Below are 13,494 nucleotides of genomic sequence, written 5' to 3'. Positions count from 1 at the left end.
TATTCAGATCTTACCCGTGAAGACCTGAATGTCCCTCCAAATGAAGCATACATATGAATGGGGAAGGTGGCAAGGAATAATTTTGTCCATCCAACAGCTACAGAGTTTATGAACACCTTTATGAAGAGGCAAGGATTCCCCAAATATCAGTTTAGAGACTTCACCTGTATGTTAGGCATTGTTAAAAATGAAACCTGCAGCACCGTTCTTGTGTAAAATTGTTTAATAAGAGCACAGCATAGAAAACAGGAGGAGTATAGAAAGTGGGTCTTCTGTGCCAAAACAATCCTATGTTATAGTACCTGAAAGCTGGTAGCAATCTAGCACAGGTAATTAGTGGCATTAGTGGGGCTGTGCCCTCCGTAAGACATTGTATTCTCACTGCTGTATCCAGGACATTAGTGACTGCACAATTTTACATGCCGTATTTCTCAATCAGCTCATGGGCTTTAGACACGTAGGCACTCATTGCATCTTCCTTAGACAAGCCTGCAAAAAAATAAAAATAAATTGGTTAAAAATGTGGATCTCAGTATTGTGCATGAATTCCTGCAGGTTTGCAAGGATGCAACATGCTGACAGCTGTGTGGAGACCCCACCACAATTCAGGCTTAAACACATTGCAAGCAAACAGGATATCTATGGTTTGTGTCATAGGGGTAGTGTTTCTTCTTGCCGAGTGTAAAGTCAGTGTAAAGTTATTAATGCTACATCAGCATGTTATGGATACCCCTGCCTCCAATTTATCCTGGAGGTTTGGGGACATTTGTAGCAGTGGTTACCCTCATGGCAAGTGTAAAATACATAACATTCTAAAAAAACAAACAAAAAAAAAAAAACACAGTATTACTCTGCAATAACCATTGAAAACTGACAATTTCTCATTTTCCCTGCATTTTTGTATGCTGACAAGATTCAACCCCTGTACATTGCACTAAGTGACGATCAGTGGATGCACAATCTACAGCAGTCATGCACTTGAATTGATTTTTAGGATTTCCAACTCTTGGTGTCTAGTGTACGTGTTGGCATGAAGGATAACCATGGGGTCAACCTGACAACTTCAGAAGAGTGCTGGGTCAAAGACAATTATAGGAGTCACAAAATTCTTGAACAAGAGTTTGCAGAATTACACTTTAAGGGCTCATACTCTCCTGCAAGAAACTCGGATGAGTCTCGCATGTTAATACGGCGCTGCTGCCGACACTCAGGAGCGAAGCGTGCAGCTGCATGTATTGCTATGCGGCCGCACGCTCCCATCTAAGCGCCGGGTATTAACATGCGAGTCTCATCTGAGTTTCTCGCAGATGAGTTATGAGCCCTAAGGGAACCTGCCAGCAGGATTGTGCTCAGTAACCTACAGATAGTGTCAGGTCGGCGCCGTTATACTGATTACACGATACCTGGTGATGAAATCCATCTTGTGGTTGTTTAATCTTTATTTTCAGCTAGGCCAGGTTCACATTTATGGTTGAGTCCGCAGCGTCTTGTCTGCAACCACACTGCAAACGCTGCATTTTTTTCTCTGCATCAACTTACGCACGACTTAAAAAAAAAAAAATAAATGACGTTTGCATGCGTTTGTGTTTATGCGCATGCGCTTGACATTTCTAGGAGGGCGTGTCTCAATCAGTTCCTGAACATGCGCAGTCTGAAGTATGCAAGCGCATTGAGTGCATGAGTACGCAAAGACATGTGTACGCATGTGTTCCCATAGACAGCAATACGTTTTTAATGCACTCATATGCATATTTGACAAAAATTTGCCACCTCAAGAATTTTAACATGGTGCATCAGCTGCACCTGCACAGTAGCAGCCATCGGCGATCCGCTAGATGCTGCGGTGCCTTCTTGCTAGAGAAAATATAAACAAGTTTCCAAGATGGCACTACCTGAAGGGGATTTTTCTTCAATACATAATATTCATTATGTAAACTAGGGGGCAGGTCACTGACCTGTCAGAAGCCATACTGGCGAATACCTAATCCGAGCACCACATGAATACCACCACAGGCCGCCCTGGAGCACGGGCATATCATTAACTCAAAACTGAAGTTAAAGATTACACAACAACCACAAGATGGATCTCATCACCAGGTATCATTGAAATCAGTATAATGGTGCTGACCTGACACTGTAGGTTACTGTGCACAATCCTGCTGACAGGTTCCCTTTAATACCATTTGGTTGGCTATAAATCAAACCGTACCCTTCTTTGAGTTCCACGCTTCCCATTTGGCCTTGCCCTTAAGGTCCAACATTCCAGGACAATCTGCAAAAACAAGATTAGATTTACAATTATGATAGCGTCCATGAGCTAATCACCCTGCAAGGGGTAATACAGTGTTACACCCCTAGCAACTCACACTAATTATCTATATAGGACAAACAGCAGAGGACCACCAAATGGGTAAGCTACTGTTCAGCAAGTCATCAGAAAGCAGCCCACCTATGTCTACAAAGCTGGACCCACATCTGATTTTCACAGATCAAGCAAGGACCATGATGTTTGGACCTGCACTCCGCCTCAATGCAGTCCACTCACCAACCATAAGTGTGAGATGTGACTCCAGCTGGAGGGTGGATTCACGGGCCGTGAATTTATGCCACTGAAAAAGTGGTAGGGCTTGTTCACACTGTTTCCAAGGGTAAAAGGCTGCACTTTGTGGTACCAGCCATCGTGTGAGGCTCTCATTTCATCCAGTCTTACCATGTAGGCTTCACACCTTTTGTTCCTGTGTTGACACATCAGGACTAGCTCACCCATTATACATTTATGGCATGTCTGCATAAATTAATAATTCATAAATTTACCCTATAAGTCTACCTCTGTCATTGAAGGCTTTGCTTCATTGTAGAAATTAGGAAAGTTCACCATTATATATCTAGGGGTCTTATTCCTTCATTTTTTTTCTGTCATGTCAACACCAGTTACTACATTTTGAAATGAAAAATACCCAAGTATAAATTCAGATTTATAGGATTAATGCAAAGAAATCCACGTATTTGTACGAGCATCTGCACAATGGTTTTCATGTTGTCAAACCTATAAGAAGGCTACACATCCCAAGTAGTTTCAGTAAGATGTAATGGCTGTAATAAAGATTCATCATTTACTCTTAGCTCTGTGGGCCAGTTGTGTAGGTTCTCGTGTTATTACCAGCAAAGTGAATGAGATTTCTGGATTTCTTTAATTCTACAGCATGTCAATTCTTTCAGCTAAATGAAGGGTATAGAGGACACCTAGTAATGCATAAATCAAAACCTGTTTTTTACTGTTTGTCATCTCTTGTGCATACTGATAGAAGTTTAGTGCCCCTCCCAAATTAAAAAAAAACAAACAAAAAAAAAAACACTGCATGTGGATCCACCCTGCCTTCCAGAGTCATCTACTATATAATTGTCTAAGGGTCACTTCCGTTTGTCTTTCTGTCAGTCTTTCTGTCTGTCACGGATATTCATTGGTCGTGGCTTCTGAATGTCATGGAAATTTAAGTTGCCGATTGGTCTTGCCAGCTGCCTGTCACGACCAATCAGCGACGGCCACAGTCCCATTAGTCCCTCCATACTCCCCACAGTCACCGCTCACAGGGTTAATGCCAGCGGTAGCAGACCGCGTTATGCCGCGGGTAACTCACTCCATTACCGCTGCCATTAACCCTGTGTGACCAAGTTTTTACTATTGATGCTGACTATGCAGCATCAATAGTAAAAAGATCTAATGTTAAAAATAAAAAAATTTGCTATTCTCACCCTCCGTAATCAGACGATGCGCTCCACCTGCCGCCAGCTTCCGTTCCCAGAGATACATTGCAAAATTACCCAGAAGACTTAGCCGTCTTGCGAGACTGCTAAGTGATCTGGGTAATTTCGCAATGCATCCTGGGAATGCAAGATGGTGGGAGCCGTGCGCATCGTTAGAGGTTCGCTGGATCCCGGCAGGTGAGTATATAACTATTTTTTATTTTAATTTAACAGGGATATGGTGCCCACACTGCTAAATACTACGTGGGCCGTGTTAGATACCGTGTGGCTGCTATATACTACGTGGGTAGTGTTATTTACTGCGTGGTATGCATGCATGCATGCATGCATGTATGTATGTAGCAGCCACATGGTATATACCACAGGCCACGTAGTACTCCTATATATACACTATGTGGCTGCTATATACATATTCTAGAATACCCGATGCGTTAGAATCGGGCCACCATCTAGTAGCTTATAAACTGAAGGCGAGCACAACCTCCACCCCACCGAGAAGGGGCTCTGCAGAGACTGGTTGTCAGAATCACTGATTGATACAGGAACCACCCCCACCATAAATCAATAAATTATCACCCTATGCCAATGATTGATAGGAATTAACTTTCAATCTTGTGGAAACATTTGGATTTAAGGGACTTAATTTAATCTGACAGCAGGAAGCTGCATTTAAGGTGGCAGGGGACGCCTCCATATCTTAGTAGTCTGTACCCATGGATCTGTCTGGTACCATCTAACCCCAGAATATTGCATGGATGTATGGAAAGCCCCACACTGCACAGCTGTGGATGTAATAGGAGTAAGACATGATGAAAAGTCAATTACAAGCATGACACAATACAGTGATGCCTGATCTACCTATATTGATGTCTCCCACGGTGGCCTGCTTATAAAGCCCATAGAGTTCCTTTAGTTCATCATCGGTTGGCTTGGTTTTCAAGTTCTTTACATCCTCTGCTGCCTTGTCAAAATCTGCCTGAAGAAAGAACAAGAATGAGGCAACAGTAATTACTCTACAGCCATAAAAAAAAAAAAATGAATAAAAATTATACTGCATCTCTATCCTATGTGCACAAGCAGCATGAAACTTCGATAACAGATTATCAGAGAAATGGTTGAATAAAATGCCAATTCACTGATGCTTACACATGCCCATTCAAGAGGTAGAGACAGCCTTGCTAGTGTCCTTCTCACCCCCAGAGCTGGATTCACAGTTGCACTGCTGAATACTTACATATAACTATTCTCTATTCAGCTTTTAAACAGACATGGGGGTGAAAGAATCCCTCATGTGTGTAACATGTTTGGAGAAATAGAATCTAACCTTAACATAGCTTGTAGGCATGTGAGAAATTGAGCCAAAACTGGTGAAGAGTGCGAGATACAAGTCACAATGACCAATAATCTGGTTATTCTTTGTGTATAGATGCTTAGTTTGAACAGTCATGCCTCAAAAGTACTACAATGGGTCTTAAATATGGTGCCTACTTATGTCACTTTTCGAAAAAAAAAAAAAAATTATATAATTTCCACACTGCAATGGGCCAATGAGCCAGGAGAGCAGACTACTGCCTTAATGCAGTGGATTATACCAGTTCTAAACACTGAAGCATTACTGAGCCAGGCCAGTGTTGTCTTACCCATGGCATCTTTATCTGTGCCAATCAGAATACTTACAGGATGTAGGACTCATGCCATGCTGCACACCTTGGATGGTGCCAGTTACACAGTTGAAGAGGCTGCCATTGTGCATACATTGCACAAAGCAAACCCTACTAACCCGAAATTGCCCAAGGATTCCTGCTGTTCACCACTGAACACTATACTTAAGCCTGATCTATAGATTAAGTATCCTGGTTGCCATGAGAAACAACATGACAGTTGTGAGTGTAGCTTTATGTTAGGCTGCTGTCCGATGATTGAAGATGCAACACCAGTATGTTCACCACTACCCATACTAAGGATTAGACCAGATCTGCAGGCATCGTTAGCGAGTTACCTGCCACACTCACCTCCATGTAGTAGTGCAGGGACTACTCCTTAAGGTATCTAATTGGCCTTACATGACTGGCTACTACCTGTATACACAGTCATACATAGAAGGCTGCCAATCACAAAACCACCTACTCAAGCCCACAATAATTGGGAGTTAAAATGCTAAAGCGCAATTTATCCCAGATCTCTTCCCATGAAGTGTTTCCATATGTTATAATTTTGATCCACTGAAAAGTGAGATTTTTTTTCTTGCAGATTTCAAGCACTTTCAGATCTGCACCAAGTCAATTCCTTCAGCCATTCTAATGAAGGGTGGGTGGATTTTAGGCAGCATTTTCCTGCCAAGAGGTAACTTCCGCTGCAACTACTTAAAGAAACTTTACCTGCAGATGTGCAGTTACTAGCATTAATTTGCCCAACGCCTGCACTTAGCCGATTGCTGCTGCGAGAAAATGAACTCTAGTCACTCATGGCAGCATTCTGGTTGCAGTCATGGGAGGGCAAAGGTTTTGGGTATGTGCCCACACTGCGGATTTTGCTGCAGCAGATTTGGAAAATCCGCTGTGCAAAACCACTGCGGTTTTCACTGCGGATTTTATTGCGGTTTCTTTTGCGGATTCCACTGCGGATTTTCAACTGCAGTTTCCTATTGGTGCAGTTGTAAAACCGCTGCGGAATCCGCACAAAGAATGGACATGCTGCGGAAAATAATCTGCAGCGTTTTCCGCGCGGATTTTTCCGCAGCATGTGCACAGCGGTTTTTTTCACCCATAGGTTTACATGGGACTGTAAACTTAGGGAAACCTGCTGTGGATCCACAGTGTCAAGTCCACTGCGGATCCATAGCAAAATCCGCAGCGTGTGCACAAGCCCTTTATTTATCTAACTCACTTATATAGCGCCATTAATGCCGCAGCGCTTTACCGACATCATTGTCCCCATTGGGGCTCACAATCTACATTCCCATCAGTATATCTTTGGAGTGTGGAAGAAAACCCACACAAACATGGGGAGAACATACAAACTTCCTGCAGATGTTCTCCTTGGTGGGATTTGAACCCAGGACGCCAGTGCTGCAAGGCTCCAATGCTAGCCACTGAGCCACCATACAGTGCTAACCACTGAGCCATTGTGCTGAAGGTTCAGTCACCAGAGCAGCTGTGACTGCACCCCCAATGTAGAGCCAGTGTCCATCAGGGCTGGAGGCGCAGTTATAGCTGCCGCTCAGTAGACTTCGTGGTGAATAAAGTGCATTTTCTCCCTGCAGCATTCGGTTACATGCACGAGCCAGGCAGGTTTGTTAATTTTCTGGTGACATTTTTCTATAAAGGCCCCGTCACACATAGCGACGCTTGAGCGATTCCGACAACGATACGACCTGTCAGGGATCGCTCAAGCGTCGCTATGTGGTCGCTGGTGAGATGTCACACAGTGCGATCTCCCCAACGACGCAGCAGCGATGCGGCGAACTGTAGCGACCTGTAGAACGATGCTATTTCATGATGATTCAATGGGACGTCCTGTCAGCGAGGTCGTTGGTAAGGTGTCAAACACAGCGATGTGTGCTACCCAGCGGGACCTCAACGATCAAAAAATGGCCCAGGCCATTCCGACACGACCAGCGATCTCACAGCAGGGGCCTGATCGCTGCTACGTGTCACACATAGCGAGATCGCTACGGAGATCGCTGTTGGGTCACAAAACTTGTGACTCAGCAGCGATCTCGCTAGCGATCTCGCTGTGTGTGACGGGGGCTTAAGTCTGCAGCTATAGAATTTTGTGAATGAGGATAAAGCAATTTGCATGTAGCTGAAAAGTGGGGTCCTGGAGCTGCTTAATGGTGGGCTCTTGGCTGCCCAGTCCAACACTGAGCACATTACATTCATATATGGAGCAGTGCTTGGCCATACTTTGTTGGACTAAACTTATCTACAAATTCTTCCCAATTTAAACTTGTTCCTCATCAGAAACAATGGGTCACTGTATCAGCACTGACCCAGGCAGAAGGCATATCCAGGAGCCCAAACAATGTTGTTACAGTGTTACTGGGAAATGTGGAAACCAAATACATTAATGAGCCCATTCATCTCCATGCTGGTGGTGCACAGACTGGAATTAACCTCAGCCAGTAGTGCTGCATCCTGCACCCATCATCAGGATTTTTATTCCCCAAACTAATAGCATTTACATAGAAGGCACCATAATGCAGATTTAATTTTACTCATTCTTAAAGTTAGATTTGCAGTTTTAGAGAAATCCATAGTTGAAATTGCATGTTAATGAGTTGCAAGTGCAGGGGGTCAGCGCTGCACTTAACACTAGGACTACCAGACTAGTCACTCCCCTAGAACTACTGAATGGAGTCATTTTGACTACTGGCTTGTTTGTTTATTTTTAGAGTTTCTTGCTCCTGGTATTGTTGTAACTTTAATTTATAGAATGTTTAGAATGCGAAATAGCAAGAATATCGTCAGGCTTTAGCGCACTTCTTCTAGCCATATTAGCAGTTAGCAAAATTGCAGGCCATATTCTACAGAAATTATGGAGTCCACTGATCGATGTCCAGTATAGGTCTAGAATAATTAGCATTTTTGCAAATATACAAGAAAGTTTTTTTTCTTTAAGTTTTAACTAACATTTAGCGACAGACTAGCAAGATCTAGTAGGGAGTCAAAATGAGTCCCTTTGGTAATTAAAGGTAAATTTAAAAAAAAAGTTCTCTTTTCAAAAATTATTTGTCACAAAATCTTTTTTTACATCCTAAATGAGTAAAAGTCACCAAGTCTCAAGCCAGAATTAGGAAAAATTTAGTCACAGAAGAGAAAAAAAAAAAAAATTGCAAGGAGTCAGAGTGACTCCATCGGTAGTTCTAGTGTTAATGCTCCAGTGTCATGTCTGACTGACAAGTGATATGTCAGGCAGGGGAGCTGCAAGTGCAGCCATTCACCCATGATTGAATTTGGTGTAACACTTATTCCTAAAGTTTACTGGTAACATTTTGAGATGAGTATTCCAGCTTCTGCTTGCCATGGTTTTGCCAGATGACCATTACTAGGAGCTATATAGTTAGCCAAAACTTTAACTAGTGGAAAGGAGGGAGCCACAATCAGGTCTTATGCACAGGAGAGGTTGCAGACATGCAGCAGTGCAGTGGGCATTACACCAAGTTGTGTATGCATCTCAATATTTCCTGTAATTTAGTGGAATTTGTATGATTAATACATTTCTCCTTGACATGCATAGGTTGTACTTTGTGTGGCAGATCCTCATTTGGGTTTAGGAAGAACATGGAAGTGCTGACTGTCACTTCCCAGGTGCAGCAGAATGCAGGCCGACTCCGTCAAAAAGGCAAAAGTGAGGTAGAAGCCGTTTTCCCCCAACTAGAACTTGCAATTATTTTAAGGCAGATTGTCAGACGAGAGCTATAAAAGCAAACCCAGAAAAAAACAAAACAAAAAAATTGGCATGTGGTCACTATAAACCCAGAGACCCCCACTATTGTGCACACTAAAAATTGCCTCTAGCTGGAGCCAAATCGCAAAATCAAGAATCCACACATCGAGGCACCTGTTCTATTATAGCAGGGAACAAATGGGAAAAGGGTCATGGTGCCATGAGCAGTTTATTCAAGAGCACAAGATGGCCACCATCAATGCACCATGGTGCAGAAGTGAGCGCAAGACAATGGAGATACAGAAGAGATTCCAACCATTGCTTGGTGCCGGGCCCATCATTCACAAGTTCCAGGCATGAAGACTTAGAACCAAAGACAGCAACACTTCCTATAGTGCGTGCAGATATGGGGCTCCTTCTGGGGTGAAGCTGAGCCGACAGAAGTGCCCCTCATCCATCCTTTTTACTAAGGACAATACAGTCCTCAGCCTGTCTAAATTCCCGTGCCACCACCGACACTGGTCCCATAGCAACACTCATTATGGTGCCAGGGTTTCCCAACAAAGTCCTTTCCATGACCCTTGAAGGGGGTTGTCTCACAAGAGACATTCATGACAGTTTTTGGCAATGCTTCTCTTCTGCCATGGAAGCAATACCTAGATTTCAGCTTGTACATTTATCTGCAAAGCTTGTCATGGGTATTTGCACAAATTAAGGATATGTGCACACGGTCAGCATTTCACATTTTTTTCAGCTGTTTTCTGTGAGACGCTAAAAAAAGCCTTACATTAAGCATCCCATCATTTTTAATGCATCCTGCAATTTTTGTGCACATGCTGCGTGTTTTCCCCTGCAAAAAAAAACACACATTGAGGTAAAAACGCAGCATGTTCATTAATTTGGGATTTTTTGCGTTTGTCGCTATATTATTGCATTGGGATGCTCCAGAAAAAAAAAAGTGAAATCCGCAGAAAAAGTCTGGTTTTCTTCAGGAAAATTCTGCAGACATTCATGAACATGTGCACATAGCCTAAAGGGGGCTGTCCAGTCCAAATGGATAAGTCTGCAGTCAATGTGCGCTGTGGGAACCTGCCGGTTTCTGAGCCAGGACCAGAGGGTATGCATTTGTTATATGTACTCCTGGCCAGAGCCCGTCTAAGTGGGCACAGCCTCACTCCACACACTTGTAGCCGGCCGGTGGGCACAGCCTCGCTCCATACAACTATTCGGGGCAACTGCTTGGCCCGGAATACGTACGACTCATACAGACCCACCACCCTGGCTCAGAAATCGGCAAATCCAGCAGTGCACAGTGACTAGATATCGATTTGGACTTGACAACCCCTTCAAGTATTCAGTGTAGACATTTCTGCTTCTCTTGGCAGGAAATAAGCACAATAAACGATTTTTGTGCAGATCCCCCACTCAGTATGGGTGAAGGATGCAGCAATAACACTGAGTGGATTGGCATGCTGCGGATTTTCATGTCAAAGATAAGCACCGTGTGCATGGTGACTTCAACTCATTTACTGGCATCAGAAAACACTTCAGGTTGTGACAAAGTGTGCACACGGCCCAACACTACACATCTAGAAGACATCGTTTCCATGACACTGCCCACAGAACATGAGCCGCAGAAATATGGAAAAGTAACCAGAGTCACATGGAGATGAGATTCACCATACAAAATGGAAACCAAACCGCATTCAGCTATTGTGACAACTGCCCTAAATGTGTGCGCCAACTAAATATGACAGACATTCCCCATTATACATATAGGCCTCATTTAGCAATCACTGCTCAGCTATTTTTTTTTAAACAGCTCTGGTAAAATGAAAGCTGCGCTCCGATTGGTTGCTATGGACAACAAAGACCATTTTTCCTTCACGCAGTTGAGTGCTTCCCCCCGGCTGCGCTCACATCTATCCCGTCCATATCACCAGATACCGCACCCAAAATGGAAGGGTCACCCCAGGCGCTCTATACTACCATCACATGAGCAAAAATAAAAATAAATAGAGACTGATAAAATAATGTTACTAAGCAAGAAAGACTTTCCTTACACAGATGTAGCAGAGCCAGATTTGTAACTTACATCTTTGAAGACACATTATAAATAAAATAAAGACACCCCACACACCAAATCATTTCTCTAGCAGTTGTCAGTCACAAGTCCCTACCAGAGCAGCAGGAGCAGGGGGTGCAGCTGGAAGCGCAGGGGGCCTAATGCTAGATCTGTAATAGGGCCCCCTCCCCTACAATGTGCATGTATAGCACTGGGGTCTTATATGGCAGAGAGACAGGTGTGACTGCTACCTCAGCACCAACTAGAGCAGACATGAAGAAACAAAAATACATACAGGTTATAGCATTCCAATAAAGAACAATAGCCCCATCTGCAGCAATGGAGCCCCTGCAATGGGCTGTACCTGGGGAGACATGGTGGGTGCAGGACTCAGCAGCAGCACAAGCAGCAATAATCTGCAGCTCAGCTGTCTCCCTTATATATGGGTCAGGGTTCCACAACCCCCTGATTGGCTCCCATGTCTTGTGCAATGACATCAGCCATTGTGTCTGACATGGAGGGGAGGCTGCAGGTGTAACCCATTCACTGCCAGCTCCGCACTGCAGATATACAGCTTATTGCACCCACAGTATATACTGTATACATATAGAAAAGGTTTCCATGTTCTGGCAGCTCTGTCTGTAACTCCTGCTGCTGGTAGAGACTTTCTAGAGCTGCACATTTCGGTTTAGTTTCCAGTCTTGGGCAATTTCCTGGCTTATTGTGTGGAAGGTTTAGTTCTATCACAGCATGTAGATCTGAACTTGCTTTGAATCCGGGATGTGTGAAGTCTTATTAGGGTGAGACGCTTTGGGGTGAATTTTTTGGTATTTTATTTTTCACCATTTAAAGGGGTTGTCCAGGTTTTTCACAAAAGTCTGCAGTCCCTCCTTGTATGTGACTGCAGACCTGTGAAACTTCACAGAGCTTGTGACGATCCTCCATTGGCGGCGGCAAAACGGCGGATGTGACCACAAGTATACGATATCCATACTTCCGGCCATACAAGTGAAATGAACGAGGCCGCGCACATCTAGTTGGACTGTGGCCGACACTGAAGAATCATTACAGCGCGTAAAGTGAGGATTCTCCAGTGGCGAAACGGCGGATGTGACCACAAGTATACGATATCCATACTTCCGGCCATACAAGTGAAATGAACGAGGCCGCGCACATCTAGTTGGACTGTGGCCGACACTGAAGAATCATTACAGCGCGTAAAGTGAGGATTCTCCAGTGGCGAGACGGCGGATGTGCCCACAAGTATACGATGTCCATACTTCCGGTCATACAAATGAAATAAGCTAGGCCGTGCACAGCTAGTCTGAATGTGGCGGACACCGGAGAATCCTCCAGTGCTAGTGGCGAGACGGCGGATGTGCCCACAAGTATACGATGTCCATACTTCCGGTCATACAAATGAAATAAACTAGGCCATGCACATCTAGTCTGACTGTGGCCGACACCGGAGAATCCTCACAGCGCAAAATATGAGGATTCACAAATCTGCAGTCACATAGAGTGACTGTAGGTTTTCATGATAAACCTGGACAACACCTTTAAATTATATGGTAAAATGAATGGAGTCATTCAGAACAGCAACTAGTCCTGCAAAAAAAACAACAAATCTTAGTACATCTTTGTCGCAGTTAGACGGCAGTATAAATCAGAGCGAGATCAGAACGCACTGCGTGGACTGGCCGGCGGCTCTTCTAACCTGAGCGTGACAGCTGAGTAGAAAGACATGAGGCTGTGCCGCTCGCTCGGGTCAGGAGAGCTGCCGGCCAGTCCACGCACTGCGTTCCGATCTCGCTCTGATTTATCTGTACCCTTTCAGAAAAAGTAAAGATATGGGTCTGGAAAAAAGCGCACAGGAGAAAATTTGGAGCTACAGGAAGGAGTTAGGATTTATCTAGGGGTTTTAGAAATGTAAGGAGGGTTTCACTCATCCTCATCCTTGTTGTAAACCCTGAGGACTCTCGTTTATTTGCTGACATAGCACCAGCGCCCCCTGTCTGTATTGTCAGTACAGTACAACCACAGAAGCTTCACAGGGATGTACTATAAGGCTACTTTCACACTAGCGTCGTGCACTGCACGCCGCAATGCGTCGTTTAGGAGAAAAAACGCATCCTGCAAAATTGCTTGCAGGATGCGTTTTTTCCCCATTGACTATCATTAGCAACGCATTGCGACGCTTTGCCACACGTCGCAACCGTCGTCGAATGTTGTGGCGGACCGTCGGCAGCAAAAAACGTTGCATGTAACTTTTTTGC

The 13,494-nt window shown here is 44.1% G+C and overlaps 1 protein-coding gene across 1 annotated transcript; it reads right to left on the bottom strand.

The window, feature by feature from the left end:
- Positions 1-205: 205 nt before the first annotated feature.
- Positions 206-11,670, bottom strand: ACBD7 (acyl-CoA binding domain containing 7). The gene is made up of 4 exons (XM_069729455.1): positions 11,583-11,670; positions 4,624-4,741; positions 2,210-2,272; positions 206-489 (listed from the first exon to the last, which is right to left on the bottom strand). The coding sequence occupies exons 1-4, from the start codon at positions 11,592-11,594 to the stop codon at positions 416-418; spliced, it is 267 nt and encodes an 88-aa protein (XP_069585556.1). The 5' UTR covers positions 11,595-11,670; the 3' UTR covers positions 206-415.
- Positions 11,671-13,494: the final 1,824 nt, after the last annotated feature.

The sequence above is a fragment of the Ranitomeya imitator genome, chromosome 6, assembly GCF_032444005.1.
Source record: "Ranitomeya imitator isolate aRanImi1 chromosome 6, aRanImi1.pri, whole genome shotgun sequence".
Lineage (NCBI taxonomy): Eukaryota > Metazoa > Chordata > Amphibia > Anura > Dendrobatidae > Ranitomeya > Ranitomeya imitator.
The sequence above is the reverse complement of the archived record's forward strand: the minus strand, read 5'-3'. Positions and strand labels throughout refer to the sequence as shown.

Coding starts and splice junctions, on each gene's coding strand:
- ACBD7 (XM_069729455.1), bottom strand. Junction 2,273..4,623: donor CGTGGGAGACATCAATATAG/GTAGATCAGGCA, acceptor TTGTTTTTGCAG/ATTGTCCTGGAATGTTGGAC. Junction 490..2,209: donor AGCGTGGAACTCAAAGAAGG/GTACGGTTTGAT, acceptor ATTTTTTTGCAG/GCTTGTCTAAGGAAGATGCA.